The sequence below is a fragment of the Cydia pomonella genome, chromosome 20 (assembly GCF_033807575.1).
Source record: "Cydia pomonella isolate Wapato2018A chromosome 20, ilCydPomo1, whole genome shotgun sequence".
Lineage (NCBI taxonomy): Eukaryota > Metazoa > Arthropoda > Insecta > Lepidoptera > Tortricidae > Cydia > Cydia pomonella.
The window spans coordinates 6,113,776-6,131,963 of NC_084722.1; the positions used below are offsets into that span (position 1 = coordinate 6,113,776).

An 18,188-nucleotide genomic window follows, 5' to 3' on the forward strand; every position below is an offset into this window, starting at 1 on the left:
TTTTATGTCTTTCTTAAGCTCTACTTCCATGATTTTTTTCATATTTTTTGGATCTATGGTTCAAAAGTTAGAGGGGGGGGGAAGTTCAAGTTCGGGGGGCCACATATTTTTTTTTTGCTTTCGGAGCGATTATCTCCGAATATATTCACTTTATCAAAAAATGTTTTTAAAGACCCCCTATTCGTTTTGAAAGACCTTTCCAACGATATCCCACACTGTAGGGTTGAAGCAAAAAAAAATTCTAACTTGGCTCTAACTTTTGAACCATAGGTCCAAAACATATGAAAAAAATCGTGGAAGTAGAGCTTAAGAAAGACATTAAATGAAAACTATAGCGGACATGATCAGTTTAGCTGTTTTTGAGTTATCGCAAAAAGTTTCCCCTTCATAGTAAAAAGACTTTAATTAGGTACTGATTATGCAAATTTGCCTATTTGCTTAACTCGCGTGAAAGTTACCGTTTCATCCCTTGGTTAACAATTTACTATACTTTAAGCTCCAGTTTAGCTTATTGTGACGGAAGAGTAACTACGGAACCCTACACTGAGCGTGGCCCGACATGCTCTTGGCCGGTTTTATTTTCCACATTGCGACATGTATAATCTCTACATTACTCGATATCTAGTAGACAAAACGTAGTTATTATATGCTCTTTGTAGGGCACGAGCGTAGAGATATAACGTTTGCGTGCAAGAATTAATATAATAATAATAAAAATGGTTGTTCAATGGAAAAGAAGATGCGACAGTAATCATTTGGGACACTTTTTTGTGGATTATATGCGAAGGAGGGCTAATGAAATATGCCAAGTAAGTATTTACTGATATTTATACCTTAAATTAAAAATGCATGTTTTTTATCGAACTAAAAATGCCAATTAGCATTTCGCACCTATTTTGTTCTGTACCCCTAGTGTAACTTTGATCGACATCATAACGTGACGAACGCGTTTGCGTTAAGTCTCATTTTGTATAGGATTTTGAGGTTCCAAAACGTCCCGCTTGGCGCGCTCTTTCGAAATCCAATACAAAATGAGTCTAAACGCAAACGCGTACGTCACGTTTGGAAATCGAATTTACTTACACTAGGGGTACTGGCCTCAAAAAGTATAATACATATTTTCAACACACTTGCTCAAAACGATGTTTTTATTCCACCGATTTTTGGCTCAGAATACTAAATATTAAACACGCGTGCTTTTTCAGTATATTATAGCACTCGTGCTTTTTCAGTATATTATAACACTCGTGCTTTTTCATTATATTATCCGACCGAGTTAAGAAAGTAACTGATTGCTAATAATATGCATGGAAACGGAACCTTCTTAATTTGGTCGAGTAATAAAAAAAATTAACCAACTATTAGGTTTCAAGTGTTAGTTCAAAGAGGTTTTATCACACCAAACATAATCTGTGCATTAGTCATTACCCACATCGGCTTTCTTATTGCGCGCTCGCTTACAGCTCGCGTGCTCAATATCGCCTCGTGTGTGACGACCAACTTAGCACACTTGTATCATAATGTACTATTATATTATAGGTATTTTTTATACAGATAATTATTTTAAGAATATCATTACAGTTCAATGGATTATAAATACGAGTATTATCATAGGTTATTTAGTAATCGATCGGTCGAGGTGGGGGTCGGGGATCGGTGATCGTACTCGTTTGTTGACTATACTGACAGATACGAAATGAAATGTTACAATGAAACTCACAATGCCGGATTTAGAGGTCTGGAGGCCTCGGGGCAACAAAGGGACAATTTTCCGAAGTCTCTATTGTGGGGCCCCTCTTTTGTGGAGGCCCCGGGCTGTAGCCCCGGTTGTCCTCCCCTAAATCCGGATCTGGAAACTCACTCCAATATTGTTTTCAAAATTCTCATAGACGATTGCTATTATTAAGTAAATAATTGTTTAAATAGGATACTTACTTTAAAAAACTGTAGAATTATTTCTCTATTTGGAAGAGTATTCCAGGGTGGTAGAGGTCGGTGCGTTGTTTCATTATCTACTATTGATGCTGATTGAACAAGGTGTAACTAAAACAGTGGGGACTCATTTAAGGGTCCCTGTGGTAGTCGGTATCGTATTCTTATGAAGGGGGTCCCAAACGCCAATGACCTTCGATCTGAATCCCTTAGTTTTCTAATGTTTTTTTGTAGCTTATCATATTAACAGCAACGGCTGTAAGCAGTATTACCTTATTTACTTCAAAGTTCACTGTCCTCGAGATATTTGGCATCAAAGTTAAACAATTTTAGTCCAAAAAACTGGTTTACTGGCCATAACTTTATTCTATCTGTAGTGCAAATGTAGGATTAACGACTCAAAACTAGTCAAAAATCGTTGAAAACCGCGGGGAGCCCCTTAAGTAAATTTAATTTATTTGTTTCACCCGAAAACAATATTCTTTTGTATGGCGCCCAAACAAATCCTCCAAAAATGTCGGTTGATTTTACTTCTTAGGGTTTCGTAGTTACCAAACAACCCTTATAGTTTCGCCAAGTCTGTCTGTCTGTCCGTCCTCAGCTTTGATCAGTGATCGTTATTGCCAGAAAGCTGCAATTTGGCATGGATAGATGAATCATGTCATGTCAATCAAAAAATTTTTTAGGGTGCCTCCCATACAAAATGATATTTTATGCATTTTTTTTTGCTTTGACCCAATAGTGTGGAGTTCTCGGTGGATAGATATTTTAAAACGACTAAGGGTCTAAAATTTTTTTATAACGTTAATATAGAAATATATTAAAGAAAAAAAAATGTGTTCCTCCCTCTAACTTTTGAACTATGGGTCCAAAAAATATGAAAAAATCGCGCAACAAGAGCTTAGTAAATACTTTCAGTGAAAACTATAGCAAATATGATCAGTCTAGCCTTTTTTGAGCTACTGCAAAAATATTATCTTAGTAAAGAGACGTACAAAGCGCTGCGATGGTACTCCCTTAACCTTATGGTTGTTATGTACATGATACTCGTACTTACTAATTAATAGCCCTCGTTTGGCCTGTTCTGACAGAATGGTAACTACGACACTATACACTGAGCATGGCCCAACATGCTCTTGGCCGATTTTTCATAATCAGAATACTGTACCGTTTATGCCCTTATGCGGATTCTCAATATTTTTGTTACAGCTTGTATAATTATGTTCGGTTATTTTAAGCTAAATCACGCTGTTAAGTAAACTAGTTTGACCGCACTAGCAATACTAATGAGGTCGAGGTGAGGTAAGGTTTTACCTTAATGAACCACATTGACCTTAAAATAATTATCTGTAAGTATCTAAGTCACATTTCTGGTTAAAGACATTTACTCAAAAGAAATTTACATTTCACTTAATGAGTAGGTAGTTTAAAATACAGAACAAATAACAAGTTATTATAATTCGTGAGCGTCTACATTAATAGTTGTGGCAGAAAAAGGTATAGATTAAAACAAAGTTTCTAAAACGTGTAAGTATTGAGTGAGAGTTAGTTGAGTATATTAATGTTATTTACTAACAGACAATAAAAATCCCGACACAAAAATCACATTAACATATTCTTTTCCTTTTTTAAGTTATAAATATATACAATGTCAGGTAGGAGTCAAACAAAATATTAATGTTATTCGCTTTGGCACCGGGCGACCGGCCGGTTACTAAGCTCGCGATAAGACGATGTGTTTGCCAGGGCCGTATTTAGATAACCGGGATTTCAGAGATTATATGAGATTTTAATTTATTTTTATATTTTGCAAAAGTTTCGAGTGTCTTTTATATTTTTGGGAAGGTCGTTGATCATACGTGCACCTTGGTATGTTATATTTTTATTTCCAAAGTTTTTAGTTCGAGGGAAAGTAAGGCATACATTATTTACACACTTTCTTTTTTTGTTTTAAATGAGATTTGACAGTGTATTTTTTTTGGAGTATGTTTCTTATTAGTATAATGGTGTTATAAAAATAAAGTTGGTTAATGCTCATTAGCTTAGTTTTGGAATAGACTGTTGCTGTAGGTGTTAGGTGATCCAGATGAAAGAGTTTTTTTTATTATTTTATTTTGGACGATACTTGTTTTGCAGGGACTGCCCCAAATTTCGATAAAATAGTTTATTCGGGATTGGTCAGTGAGTTGTATATATTATAGCGTACATGATTGGGAACATTTCTTAGATAGATGCAGCGACTGGTCAAGAAGAGACGTGTGCGTCTGTGCTATCCCGAAGCATTCGGCTGGCGCAATGCTTCAGGAAGTTTGGTCTGGTACCGGGCGACACCATAGTGATAGGTGGAAAGAACCATCTCGACGTGCACATCCCATTCTATGCAGCAATGATGAACGGATTGCCTGTAGGTGGGCTCGACCCGGCCCATAAATGCAGTAAGTGATTGACTGATTGTTGATCTCGCAATTTGAGAAGAGGTGAATCGAACGAATCACACACACGGGTAATAAAGTAACGAGATTTTTGTGTCTAAGATCCTTCACAAAAAACTTGTATCCTCATCTCTTATATGAATTGTTACCTACAAATTTTGAGAATTTGTTTATAAGTACGTTGAATGTTGAACTCTTATAGCCGTTAAAATAAATGAAATAAAAGCTTTAAATAAGTAAGTACTTAGTTATTTATGCTACTGACAAAGTAGGTCTCTTGAATTTAGAAAGTGTTTTTGTCTGATACCTATCAATAACTAAATTAACCTTTTAAACGCTAAGAACACCTAAAGTCGTCGTTACTTTACTAACTAGTCGTGCCCACAGCGCCAAGGACGGCAAGGACAATATGGAGGACGCTGTCAGAGTAGCCTTGACATTGACACCTTCAACTATAGCTCGCTTGCGCCCGTTACCTTGGATTTTTGTTCAAGACGTAAAGCGTTCAAAAGGTCAAATAAAACACTAAATGTTAAAAATCACTTTTCAGATGAGCTGAAGCATTTATTTACCTTAATAAAACCTAAAATAGCTTTTTGCGAATACCAAATGTTTGAAGAGTATAAAAATGCGATACAAGAACTGAATATTAGCACCAACATTGTTACATTTGGCGGTGGCGAGAACTCCTTGGTAAAATTCATGGAAGATCATCGGGCGTCACAACGAGAGGACGAATTCCAGTAAATATAATTTGCTTTTGTTATTTTTGAGCAAGCGGCCATGAAGCACAAGTGAAAGTACCTATCTTCGTTTCAGCTTTGACAAAAATGCTTTCGTATTTCTGGCTACAGGTAGCATTTCTCAACCGATTGGTGGAATTTTGTAAGCAGGTTTGATACTTGATTAATTGGATTTTTTGTCGATTCTGTTTTTAAATTCTTTTCGAAGTCTACTTAGCTCACAGAACCACTAGTTTGTTCAACGGTTGTAACAGGAGTGTTCAGGAAAATACTGGCGGCCTGAGCTTCTCTATCTTTTTTAAAAATTACGTTTTTACTGAGCACCACCAAATTTGAAGCGAGTCTAACGTTTTAAACGTTAACGTTAAGTTTTTGTTTGAAGAAACGTCACTTTTGACACTGACATATCTAATCCATATCGTATATTTTGCAAATGTTTGTCGTATCTTAAAGTTCGAATCGAGCCAAGTGTTGGATCAGGATGTCGATACCTAACGGTTCAAGAAGTTTTAGGATTGTAGTATTATATCTAATAAATAAGTTTTTGGCAAAAAAAATATTTTTGGTACAAGCTTTTATCGCTGACTGTACTTTTTTCCACAGGCAACTAATACTCATCGAGACAATTCTAAAAACCCCAACACACAATTAGGTTGCGTCGTTTAATCACAGAGTTCCTATGGCTACCTCCTGTCTTCATCATCAGATCAGCTTGATGGTACCATAATATTGCATTGTCACCCGACTTACATATGTATGCAAATTTTCAGCTTCATCGGAAACCGGGAAGTGGGTCAAAAACTTGCAAGATTTGTCCCATACATACTAACATTGCAAGTTAAATAAAAGCTTGTAATAAATAAACACTAAGGCTGACATAGGCGGTTGAACATGTTGGTACGATACGAGGTATGAGTAGTTTAAGCAACACTCGCCCCGGGACCGTCGAGCCAGCAGGAGCGTTTGTATGCAATTTGATGTTTAATGTGTACACATGCAAACATTTACAAGGATGATATTAAGATGCACCAAATCTACTGGTATTCAGGGTTGGTGGTGATTTCAGGGTGGCGACTTTCAATACGGACGAGGTGTACTGCTGGCTTGTCGGTACTAGTGGAAGCACAGGACAGCAGAAAATAGTAGCTCTCACACACCCACACTTGTTTCAAATGACAGAATTCTATAGCTATAAGGAACCTAAAAATGGGTGAGATATCTTAGAAATACTAATGCAGAATAAGAAACGATGAGACTTATAAGACTAATATTCTTTCACCAATTAGATGAAGAAGACGCCCCTGCGGTGACAGTTATCAAAAAAAAATCTTAAACTTAAAATTATATCAGCGATTTCATTATTATTGTAATTTTTAGTGAGCGTAAAACAGCTCTGAACTCATCTACTCTGCTCTGGATAACAGGCTGCTTTAATGCTCTGCTAATGCCGATCAACCACGTCAAGCTGCAGTCCTCTGCTCCGGTCACCACGGAACATATCATCGATATTATAAATAAATATAAGGTTAGTACCACCAAAGAGTTAACATTGTGATAGAGAAGTCTAAGAAACTATGGAAAGTAGAGGTAAGGAATGAAATCTCCTTGTACCAAAAAGTGTCCGTCAAAAAAGCTTAAATAGGTGGCGCTACAATACCTAGAATATTTGAAAAAAAAAACCAAATCATAGACAGCGCACTTACTTTACACCGTCAATAACGTCTAGGTTCTTAGTTACTCTAGCGCTACTCTGGAGAGTTTTGGAACTATTATTTATAGATGACAGCTGGACACTTTTGCAAGAGTTCTGCCTATGGAGATTTCATTCCTTACCTCTACCTTTCATAAGAAACAAACGCGCCGCCTACTTTGACAGTTGAATTTGAAAGATGGTGATGTAACGACTTCATATGTTTCGTGGTCACTAAATTCAATTGAGGAACGAGGATCGGGGCCGATAACGGGTAGTTGGTGGCGAAACTAGATATTAATTAATCAAATAGCAATTTGCATTCGAAGATGACTTACCCCGTTTGGTCCAGATCTGTCCTCGTCACAATGATTTTCAAATTTCTTTGCAATCGTTTTTCAGTGGTATACAGCGTATTATGTTGACTTGAGTGGTATTATACTTTACATTCACTAAAGGCGTATTAAATATGAATAATTGGAGATCAAGTAGGTAAACAATTATATTTTCACCACACTAAAGGCCCTCTTGATTGTTCTAAAACGAATGAGAAAGGTGCATTTTACCCACATGTGGGGCAAAGTAATCAGATGCTAATTTTTAGTTATTTCCGTATGTTACCTGGTTTAATTGACTTTTAAATTATGATTTTTAATGATTTTTTTTATTTAGTTCATTTGGATTTTATTTCGATTGATTCAACGCTTAAGATTCCACTTATCCAAACACTAGCTACGCTCGTGGTTCAATTTTGGAATCTTTCGCTTGCTCGGGTATCAATATTAGTACGAGCGATTAAACATCAACTTTGCCCCCTTGTAAAAAAAATAACTATTTCAATGAATACGTCAGGTTATTTGCAATAATGTGGCGATTTAGTCACCATCCAAGCTCGGAGTGTAAGTATACGAAAAAGTGCCAAACTAATTAAGCGCAGTAGCGCCACCACCCTAATATATAGTTGCATCACTTTTTAAATTACCTTCATTAAAATGGATTATACAACAGGCTTTCAAATATTTGTTTTCATAGCCTGGTGGAACTTTGTGCACGCCGACTGCATTGGCACCGATACTGCACCACGAGAAACATTGTGATCTAACCTGCTTCGACGTTATTAAGACCGGAGGCACCAAAGTCCACAAAGAACTGCTAGCGAACCTTAAGGTGTGTGATTTAGACTTTAATCTTCTTGTATACGACCTAAAATTACACAACATTTATGATATTACGATTTAGCGTCGCGTTTGGTGGATGTGGATGCCACGGATACCAAAGGGCTGGTCAGTATTTTGCTCAAAGAATTAGCATCGCTATTCAACGGGGAAGTGCGGGCAGCCTACTGGGCACACTGCCTGCTGCCGGTGAGTGAGGGTGTTTTTAGGGTTCCGTAGCCAAATGGCAAAAAACGGAACCCTTATAGATTCGTCATGTCCGTCTGTCTGTCCGATTCTGTCACAGCCACTTTTTTCCGAAACTATACAAGCTATACTGTTCAAACTTGGTAAGTAGATGTATTCTATGAACCGCATTATGATGTTTACAAAAAAATAGAAAAAAAAAACAATAAATTTTGGGGGTTCCCCATACTTAGAACTGAAACTCAAAAAATCTTTTTTCATCAAACCCATACGTGTGGGGTATCTATGGATAGGTCTTCAAAAATGATATTGAGGTTTCTAATATCATTTTTTTCTAAAATTAATAGTTTGCGCGAGAGACACTTCCAAAGTGGTAAAATGTGTGTCCCCCCCCCCCGTAACTTCTAAAATAACAGAATGAAAAATCTAAAAAAAATATATGATATACATTGCTATGTAAACTTCCACCGAAAATTGGTTTAAACGAGATCTAGTAAGTAGTTTTTTTTTAATACGTCATGAAATTAAAAAAAAAAAAATTTTTTCATCATACCCATACGTGTGGGGTATCTATGGATAGGTCTTCAAAAATGATATTAATGTTTCTAATATCATTTTTTTTCTAAACTGAATAGTTTGCGCGAGAGAACCTTCCAAAGTGAAAAAAAGTGTGTCCCCCCCCCCCCCCCTGTAACTTCTAAAATAACAGAATGAAAAATCTAAAAAAAATATATGATATACATTGCTATGTAAACTTCCACCGAAAATTGGTTTGAACGAGATCTAGTAAGTAGTTTTTTTTTAATACGTCATGAAATTAAAAAAAAAAAATTTTTTCATCATACCCATACGTGTGGGGTATCTATGGATAGGTCTTCAAAAATGATATTAATGTTTCTAATATCATTTTTTTCTAAACTGAATAGTTTGCGCGAGAGAACCTTCCAAAGTGAAAAAAAGTGTGTCCCCCCCCCTGTAACTTCTAAAATAACAGAATGAAAAATCTAAAAAAAATATATGATATACATTACCATGCAAACTTCCACCGAAAATTGTTTTGAACGAGATCTAGTGAGTAGTTTTTTTTTAATACGTCATAAAATTTAAAAAAAAATTTTTTCATCAAACATATACGTGTAAGGTATCTATGGATAGGTCTTCAAAAATGATATTTAGGTTCCTATTATCATTTTTTTCTAAACTGAATAGTTTGCGCGAGAGACACTTCCAAAGTGGTAAAATGTGTGTCCAAAGTGGTAAAATGTTGAACAAGATCTAGTTAGAAGATTTTTTTTAATACGTCTTAAATTGTACGGAACCCTTCATGCGCGAGTCCGACTCGCACTTGGCCGCTTCTTTTTGTAAGGTTTTTTTTTAATGTATATAGGTACTTTTAGAGTAAGTTGACGAAGCCTGTTGCAGATTTTACCGTTGTATTGTATGAGTCTGTGTTCACCTGACGAAGCCTGCGTTGCGGATATAAAATTATGGTCCCTGAATAAATGCTATTTATGATATTTTATGGAAGTGTTCATCATTTGGCAATGTTAAGTAGATTTTTTACCTCTTTGCAGCAGTCAACGCTTTTAGCACTTATTAGCGACCCGTCCTGGCTTTGCACGGGTTACACAAAACCCTAACAAATTATATACCTAAACCTTCCTCAAGAATTACCCTATTGATAGGTGAAAACCGCATGAAAATTCGTTTAGAAGTTTTTGAGTTATCGCGAACATACATACGAGGCGGGGGCGGAGGCGGGGGACTTTGTTTTAAATATATAGTGACGGATTTCTTAATTCTTAAAGCGGTAAGAGCATGCGACTTGCAATCCAGAGGTCGCGGGCTCAAACCGCTGCTTGTACCAAGAGCGGCCTAGCGGTAATAGCATGTGACTTGCAATCCGGAGGTCGCGGGTTCAAACCCCTGCTTGTACCAAGAGCGGCCTAGCGGTAAGAGCATGTGTCTTGCAATCCGGAGGTCGCGGGTTCAAACCCCTGCTTGTACCAAGAGCGGCTTAGCGGTAAGAGCATGTGACTTGCAATCTGGATGTCGCGGGTTCAAACCCCTGCTTGTACCAAGAGCGGCCTAGAGGTAAGAGCATGCGACTTGCAATCCGAATGTCGCGGGTTCAAACCCCAGCTTGAGTTTTTCGGAACTGATGTACGAGATACCATTTGATATTTACCAGTCGCTTTTCGGTGAAAGAAAACATCTTGAGAAACCGGGTTAATCCTAATAACGCCTAGTTTACCTTCTGGGTTGGAAGGTCAGATGGCAGTCGCTTTCGTAAAAAAACTAGTGCATACGACAATTCTTGGGATTAGTTGCCAAGCGAAGGCACCCATGAGGCGTGCCAAAATGCTGGGACAACGCGAGGAAGATGATGAGTGATGTATTTCTTTCCAGATTAATACAGGTCCTCACCTTGGAGCGTTTTCACATTGTACGATCCGATATTATGACATGAAGTCCTTTTTTGTGGTCTTTTGAGCAATATATATTTAAATAGTTAATAACTTAGGGTAACAGCACCAGTGGCCAGCCAGGGACCAGTAGTCAGCCTTTTAAGTCGTTTATTGGTCATAAATATCTGGTATATTCGATTAAACAAATCGCGAGTAGTCAAATAGGAGCTCTGATTCCTTATTCGTTAATACGTAACGCGGCAGATGCGGTGAGGTATCGGGGAGAGGAAATATACTCGTTCATAAAGGTGATGTTTGTTGACGAGAGCTAGAATGTCATGTCCGCCATATTTTTTACTGCACGTGGTGTTCTTTTAACGCGTGAGAAAAAATATGTTTTAATATAAAAAGTTACTGTTTTTTGTTAATGATGGGTTTATTGGTTAGTTTATCTATTAAATTGCGTTATATTTAAATAGAAATATCAATATTTAACTTATAAATTGAGGAGGTTGACCACTGGATACCACTTTTTTACAAAAAATCCCGTGCCCAGCCTCCCGCGGCTGACCTTTGGGTTATTAGTTATTTTCGATCCAATACGACCGTTAGGACCGTTACATTTACATTTTCAAATTTAGTTAGGCATGTCTCAGTCAATTTAAAGTAAAACCCAGTAGTCAGCCGCATTTGAAATAACGTTTTAATGCGGCTGACCACTGGGTTTCACGGATCCAGTACTCAGCCATTATCTTCCTTGGTACGTCGCTGCCAAATATTATGAACTTTAACTCATTTAAATAAGGTTCAAAAGTGTATATGTACATACTTTTGTTGAGAAATATTCCAATATCTAACGGGCCCCTGCACGGGTTTCACCAGCATTTAAACCGATTATAAAAATAATGAATTCTATTAAATAAACAGATTCATTAATAAAAAATAAGAAGATAAATACAGTGTTTATTAGTTTGCAAGAATAATTTTAAGCACCTATGGCCTACAAATTTCGTGGCATGAGAATTGTACTTATAAGAGTATAGGTACCTACCTATACTCTAGCTTCCTACCTAGGAATGATAAATATTATAATATCGTTAACTTTAATACAAATAATAGTGTTTTTTATTTCATTGTTATTAATAGTTTATAAAGGCTGAGTACTGGGTACACAAAGGCTGCTTACTGGATTTTAGAGGCTGACTACTGGAGAAAAGTGCCATTTTTTGTTTAATCTTAATTATAGATATTATAAAGAGGATTGTTATTTTTTGACATACTTTGTTTTAAAACTATAATAAACAATTGATCTAACCATGTTATGCGTTTATTTATCCGACTAATCCTGTAGAAACGTCGAGAGTACAAACTTTAAAAATGTGTTATAAGGCTGACTACTGGTGCCTTTACCCTACTTACTTATTTGGCTGGCGCGATGACCCAAAATAAGTCTTGGCCTCCAACACAACAGTCCACCATTTTGCTCGATCCTGAGCGAATTCACGCCAGCTTTTGGCGACGCCGCGCGCCAAGCTCACGGAGGTCTACCTCGACTCTATTTGCCCAACCTTATTTAGGATGACCAACAGGACGGCGTCCAGTTGGTCGACCCAAGTATGCTCTGTTGACTGCTTGATCTGAAACAATTAATCAACAAACACAAAAAGCCGTTTTTAAAATTTTCACTTCTTTCAAAAAATCAAAATCAAAAATATTTTATTATATGGTTATGGGTTCTACAAAGGTCTTAGGTATATGAGTCATGTTCTCCACATCCTGCCTTACAAAGGCGTACAATATTTGGTTAGATACTTATATCTTAGATCTAAATCCAATGTAAAGTATTATTTTTATCAACAAAAACAAAGCATGATATTAAGTAACATAAATATCCGAGATTCAATCCGGATTGGACAATGTGGAAACGCTCTAATTATGTATGTTCCTCGATATCTCAGAAGACGACCGAACCGATTCTCTTGTCAAAATTCTTTGCTCTCGGATCGCTCCTTTTACTGAAGTGGACCTGTTGATAAATACCATTAAAAGATGACATTTTGAACTTTTAATAGTAGTCAGTAATTTTTTGTAAGGCGTTATAAAAGTTATAAATTTTTGCTTCACTTTTTCAGGCCAGAATGCGACCAGACGCTGTTATTCAACAAGGGTATGGGCTGTCTGAGACTGGCGGTTTGGTGATGGAACAACGTCCTGAAGACCCTATTGAAAGTGTTGGAACACTTGATCCTAAATATGAAGCAAAGGTGAGATGTTACTTATATCATATTTGTCCATAATAAAGGAGCCAGTACTACTTACTATTGAAGACTTTTTAGAGCTGTGAAATGCATGTTGTTTCATAATAAATTTATGGAAAATATTTTCTCCCGTCACAGCTTCCCTTCTGAAGAAGCTTTTGATTTTGGATAGAAATGGAATCGATTGGCATCAAAGATTTTTTTGTCAAAACTGACATTTTGTCGCTGACTGTTGTAGGTACCTACATTATTTTCAAAGTTTATAAATGTCGATATTTTTATGTACACCGTGTTTTTTTTGAATTCCTGTAACTCCGGGGTATGGGTAAGTACGTTTAAGGAAACTAAATGGCATAAGTAGTTAATTTTGAGCACACTCGTACTAAACACTAATCAATATGTAAACAGGCCCTAAGGAAAATGTATACGGTCGTAAGGGCCTTATAAAGATATAAATAAATCATTGATTATCTCCGGATGGATTTAATGAGAATACCGGTGTCTTTGAGAAAGTTACTTAATTTAAGCTCAGACACTCAGGTACCCTTGAAATTAACGAAAAAAAAACCGGTGTGTATATATACATATATTATATAAGTACTTGTCCCAAAATCAATCTTTTATTCATAATGAAATACATAGGTAATCTACCACATGCTTCGTCAAAACATAAATATAATCTGCACAATTATCGTAACAAACTTAATTCTACATGAATATACTAAAACAACCCATAATGTCTGCAACAACTATATAAACTAACGCCCATCCTACAACAATCCTGGCCCGAAAATTCCCATTATGTCGGCAGCATTCCCACGCTGTATGGCGATGAAACTTGTTGGACCATGGGTCTTGCCCATGATAATCAAAAAGTTACGAAAGGTCTTCTAAGCCCATTTTATGCGTAGGAGCACGAGATCTGGTAGCTGCCCTCAGTGCCAAATTTTAAAAATCCTGTATTTTTCAGTTAATATCACCAGAAACTGGAAAAGAAATACTGGAACCAAACGTCACAGGAGAATTGATAGTTAGAGGTCCTACCATGGCAGTAAGTATTATAATTCAATTATTAACAAACCTATTTATGTCCTTTAGAATTAAAGAAATGTAGGTACGTCTGAAAACGATACCACAGTACTTTGATACTTTTGTGAGATTTTAATTTTTTTCTATATTTCTAAGAAATGTACTGTAATAGTTTTCATTAAGTACGGGGTCGATAGCTACTACAGTGCTAGGTATGCGAAGTTTGAAATTCAGAACGCCTACTCGCAAACTACGATAATCAAAATTTAGTATCCATTTCTGTTGTTCCACTGTTTTTATTATTTTTTTGTTATTTTTTCCGTGTGTACAAGTATATGACTTTTTGATTAAAGTACTTACTTAAATATGTATATACAATGGGTTTACCGCAATTCGTAAATACTGATAAATTGTTAATTTTAGTAATGTAATTATTTTTAAATAAATAATGTATTTTTCATCACACTTGCTCGAAAAATCTTATTTCATGCAGGCTTATATTGTTCCCGTGGGAGTTATGGATTGTAAAAAAAGCCTTTTTTTAACTAGACATATATGAGTTCTACTTTTACAATATTAACGTTTATAATTTAGTATTCGTGTTCATGTTTAAAAATATTTAATTTGATTAATTGAATAGCCGTTTGAGATATTTTTACACAAATTTCAATTGTGGCTGAACGTCGGATAGGTCTGTTGTGCCTTCGATGCGTAACCTGTCCAAGAATGACAATATGGCGGACGAATGTATAATAATTATTTCGCTTAACATTTAGTTTTTTTCTTCACAAGTGTGATGAAAAACATTGTGAGTAACTACGGGGGTAAGAATATTGTTACTCGAGTCTTATATAGACTCTTGTCACTTACCCCCCTCGTTGCACAATGTACTATTTTTCTATTAGAAATTAACTGTTGACGTGTAAAATATTATTTTTTACCAATAAATGCTATCTATCTAACTGTGACAAGACACTAAGGCAATAAAGCTCAAAGCGCAAAGTAGGAGCTAAATATGATTTGGAACGTCGATGCCGATTGCCGAGTGTACCAACTAAATAATTTATTTCTTTCCAGTGTTATTATAATGACCCTGAGGAGACCAAAAACGTTTTTACTGAGGACGGCTATTTAAAAACGGGTGATTTGTTTTATAAAGACGAGCATGGATACTACTACTTTGTAGAGAGACTTAAAATGCTATTGAAATATAAAAGTTACCAGGTAAGTCGTATGTTACTAATCTCTCAAGTCTCAAAATATTTATATATTTTTTATGACGAAGGAGGGTTGAGATTCTTCAAGCATTTGTGCAAAATGATTGCACAAAGATTAGAATCAAATTAATATCATGTTGTTGCACTTTAGGTAGGTAATCGTATTTTTACATTATAAGAGTAATATTGATTTATTAAATTAACGTTGCTTCAATATACTTACACGCTGATATCTCAATAAGTATAGCAATTAGTCGAGGTGTGTTTATTTTTTCAGAGTTTAGTTACATTGTCAATAGGGTTAGCAACTGTCGGCGCCAGCATAAGTTACCCTGTTTCTAGTTCTATGGGATTTAGTTTGAAGTGTTTAATATAAATAAAAAATAAGAATTTGACACTATTCGCTATGTCGACTGTCACGCAACCTAGTATCCGCAAGTCTAGGGGAAAACGTCAATTCCAGGGATCGGAAACCGGTATTTTTTGTATGGGAACGAAAACGGTATTTTTTCGTTCTTTGTTAATTACTTCATTTCTAATTAGACAATCTAATAATACGAAGTCGTTATCTGAAAACACAACTGAGTCCTATATTTAGAGTATAAAATAAACCGAAATATATGGTTATTTCGATGTTTTTGCAAAAAACCGGTTCCGATCCCTGGTCAATTCACTACATCTTATAAAACGACTCCAAAACTAAAAACTACTGAGCGGATTTTCATACGACTTTCATCCATCAATAAAGTGATTCTTAAGGAAGGCTTAGTTATATAACTTGTTAAGGTTTTGTGTAAATTGGTTGAAATATAACGATGTTGTCGGAAAAATCACCCTGGCTAGGAGCTTTAATCAAAAACGCTGCCTAATCCGTTTGAGCTATAACAACACAATGTATTGTGGGGTTGTTTCTCATTTATAGATCTACAAAAAAATCCACGATGTTTTTAATGTCTATATTTTAAGGATAAATCACTATACCCTTTCTTAACTTCTAGGAAAAGATCACGTAATATGTGGCATTTGCAAAGCTATTTTACATGGATACATAATTAAGAATTTAATTAAATACGTCAGTTATATTAAGCATTTCATACAGATTACAATGATTCCTAACACTATACAATTTCTTTGTGTATTTCAGGAGAAATCGTAATTCAAAGTTTCATTTCGAGCCGAACCGACAAACCCCATTTATCCAGTTCATCCTTAATTACAGTAGCAAAGTTTGCAAAATATTTTCAATATCCTTACTTTCTAGGTAATTCCCCCTGAAGTAGAAGAAGTGATATTGAAGCATCCAGGCGTGGCTGACGTGTGCGTGACGGGCGTGCCGCACCGGGACGATGGCGAGCACGTGGTGGCGTGCGTGGTGCGAAGACCAGGCCACCGCGTCACCGCCAACGACATCAAGGAACTTGTTGCCAGTTGGTATTTTTATATCACTTTGCCTAACATCTTTATCTATATTTCTTTGCAATCTTGACAGCTCATGAGCTCAGTTAATCTTTCATATATGTGGTGGTCAAAAATCGTGTGTATAGACCAAGAAAATTGCTCTCGAAAAAACTGTATTTAAAAATTCGGTCAAGTTCCTTATCATACACAGACAAGGGGTTAATGAGTTTGTCAAGTCTTTGAAGGCAGATTTATTTGCACAATTATTAAAGTACATTTTCGACGCTGATTTGCACAGAGAATCTAACGAACGACCTCTTGTACAGCAAGGCAAAACTATGGATGAAAGTTGGTTCGATCTACATTTCGAATGTGTCCATGTTTTTGTCTTCCTTTCGATCGGAATCTACAACTTTGTAGCCCATTAAAGACAAAATTAGGGTCCAGACTTGCTAGACTTTTATCTATCTATTAGCAAACCTATAAGTTTATAGGTTTGCTAATAAAGCAATTGCTAAATGTGAAGTTTTCAAGCAAAAGTGGTACCACATTATTGCTTACCATAAACACGAATTTTGCTTTTTTTATACGAATAACTTGTCAGAGCGCCCTTATGGCAAGCGATTATGTGATACCTTTTGCTTGAAAACGACACAAAAAATGAGACATTTTATTAATTTGATATTTGTGTTTTATGTTAGTAAGTAGGTTAATCATTAAATGAGTGGAATTTGTTTTTCTTACAGAACATTTATCGTCTTTTAAGCATTTACACGGAGGCGTTGTGTTTATGGACGCTCTGCCGACTACCGTTTCTGGGAAGGTTGCTCGTATTGAAGTAAAGAAACTAGCACTCACTGCGCACAAGGAATAAAACTACACGTACGGCAAGACTTCGACCTAAAAAATCATCGTGTTTATAGTCAATACAGAACTTTGAATAAACGGCTCCAATACCAAAATATTTTATAAAATCCAAAAACTAGTATTTTAGGAAACTTGTGGCACAATACTTTTGACTGATATATGTTGTATTATATAGAATCTTGTATTGAGCCCTTTTTTAGACGGAAACTTTAATTTTAAGTCTCATTTAGGTAAGTATAGTACTTACCAGCCATAGTTACTAAAATTTTATAGATACAATGATTATATAAGGATTCAATAGAATTAGAAACTTTTATGCGAAATTTGACAATTTCACGTCAGTTTTGTATGTTTTTGTTTTGCAAAAGTAATAATACAACGTCAGCCTTAATAGCATTTAATGATTATTAAACAAATATTTCATCCACTTTATTACCTTGATCGAATGGTAAACTTATTTAATGATTCACTTATTTTAGGTTACATACATAGTTAAATAAATAAAAATAAAAAGCTCTATTGCCTGGATTATTTGTATAATACGATCGCGGTTACTTGCTGCAAAGCTACCTAAATAAATTCGTTTACATACATACATACATACATATAATCACGCCTATTTCCCGAAGGGGTAGGTAGACCACGGATTTCCACTTGCTACGATCCTGACATACCTCTTTCGCTTCCTTCACTTTCATGACATTCCTCATACACGCTCGTCGGTTTAGGGTGCTCTTGACCTGGCCTTTCTTCAGGATTTCCCCGATTTGATCAGAGAAAGTCCGCCGAGGTCTACCTCTTCCAGCTCCCTCTTCTACTTCTCCCTTATACACTCTCTTTGTTAACCTTCTTT

The 18,188-nt window shown here is 36.0% G+C and overlaps 1 protein-coding gene across 1 annotated transcript; it reads left to right on the forward strand.

The window, feature by feature from the left end:
• The first annotated feature begins 591 nt into the window (after nt 1–591).
• LOC133528807 (uncharacterized) lies at nt 592–17,863 on the forward strand. Its single transcript, XM_061866275.1, has 11 exons — nt 592–809; nt 4,160–4,367; nt 4,915–5,107; nt 6,174–6,317; nt 6,485–6,632; nt 7,830–7,964; nt 12,699–12,830; nt 13,795–13,875; nt 14,931–15,077; nt 16,332–16,497; nt 17,215–17,863. Exons 1-11 carry the CDS (start codon nt 717–719, stop codon nt 17,340–17,342), a joined length of 1,575 nt encoding a protein of 524 aa, XP_061722259.1. The 5' UTR covers nt 592–716; the 3' UTR covers nt 17,343–17,863.
• Nucleotides 17,864–18,188: the final 325 nt, after the last annotated feature.

Excerpts from the sequence above, each read along its gene's own strand:
- LOC133528807 (XM_061866275.1), top strand. The coding sequence starts at position 717 with ATGGTTGTTCAATGGAAAAGAAGATGCGACAGTAATCATTTGGGACAC. Across the intron at positions 810-4,159 it reads GGGCTAATGAAATATGCCAA|ATAGATGCAGCGACTGGTCA; the intron begins GTAAGTATTTAC and ends AACATTTCTTAG. Across the intron at positions 6,633-7,829 it reads ATATTATAAATAAATATAAG|CCTGGTGGAACTTTGTGCAC; the intron begins GTTAGTACCACC and ends TTGTTTTCATAG.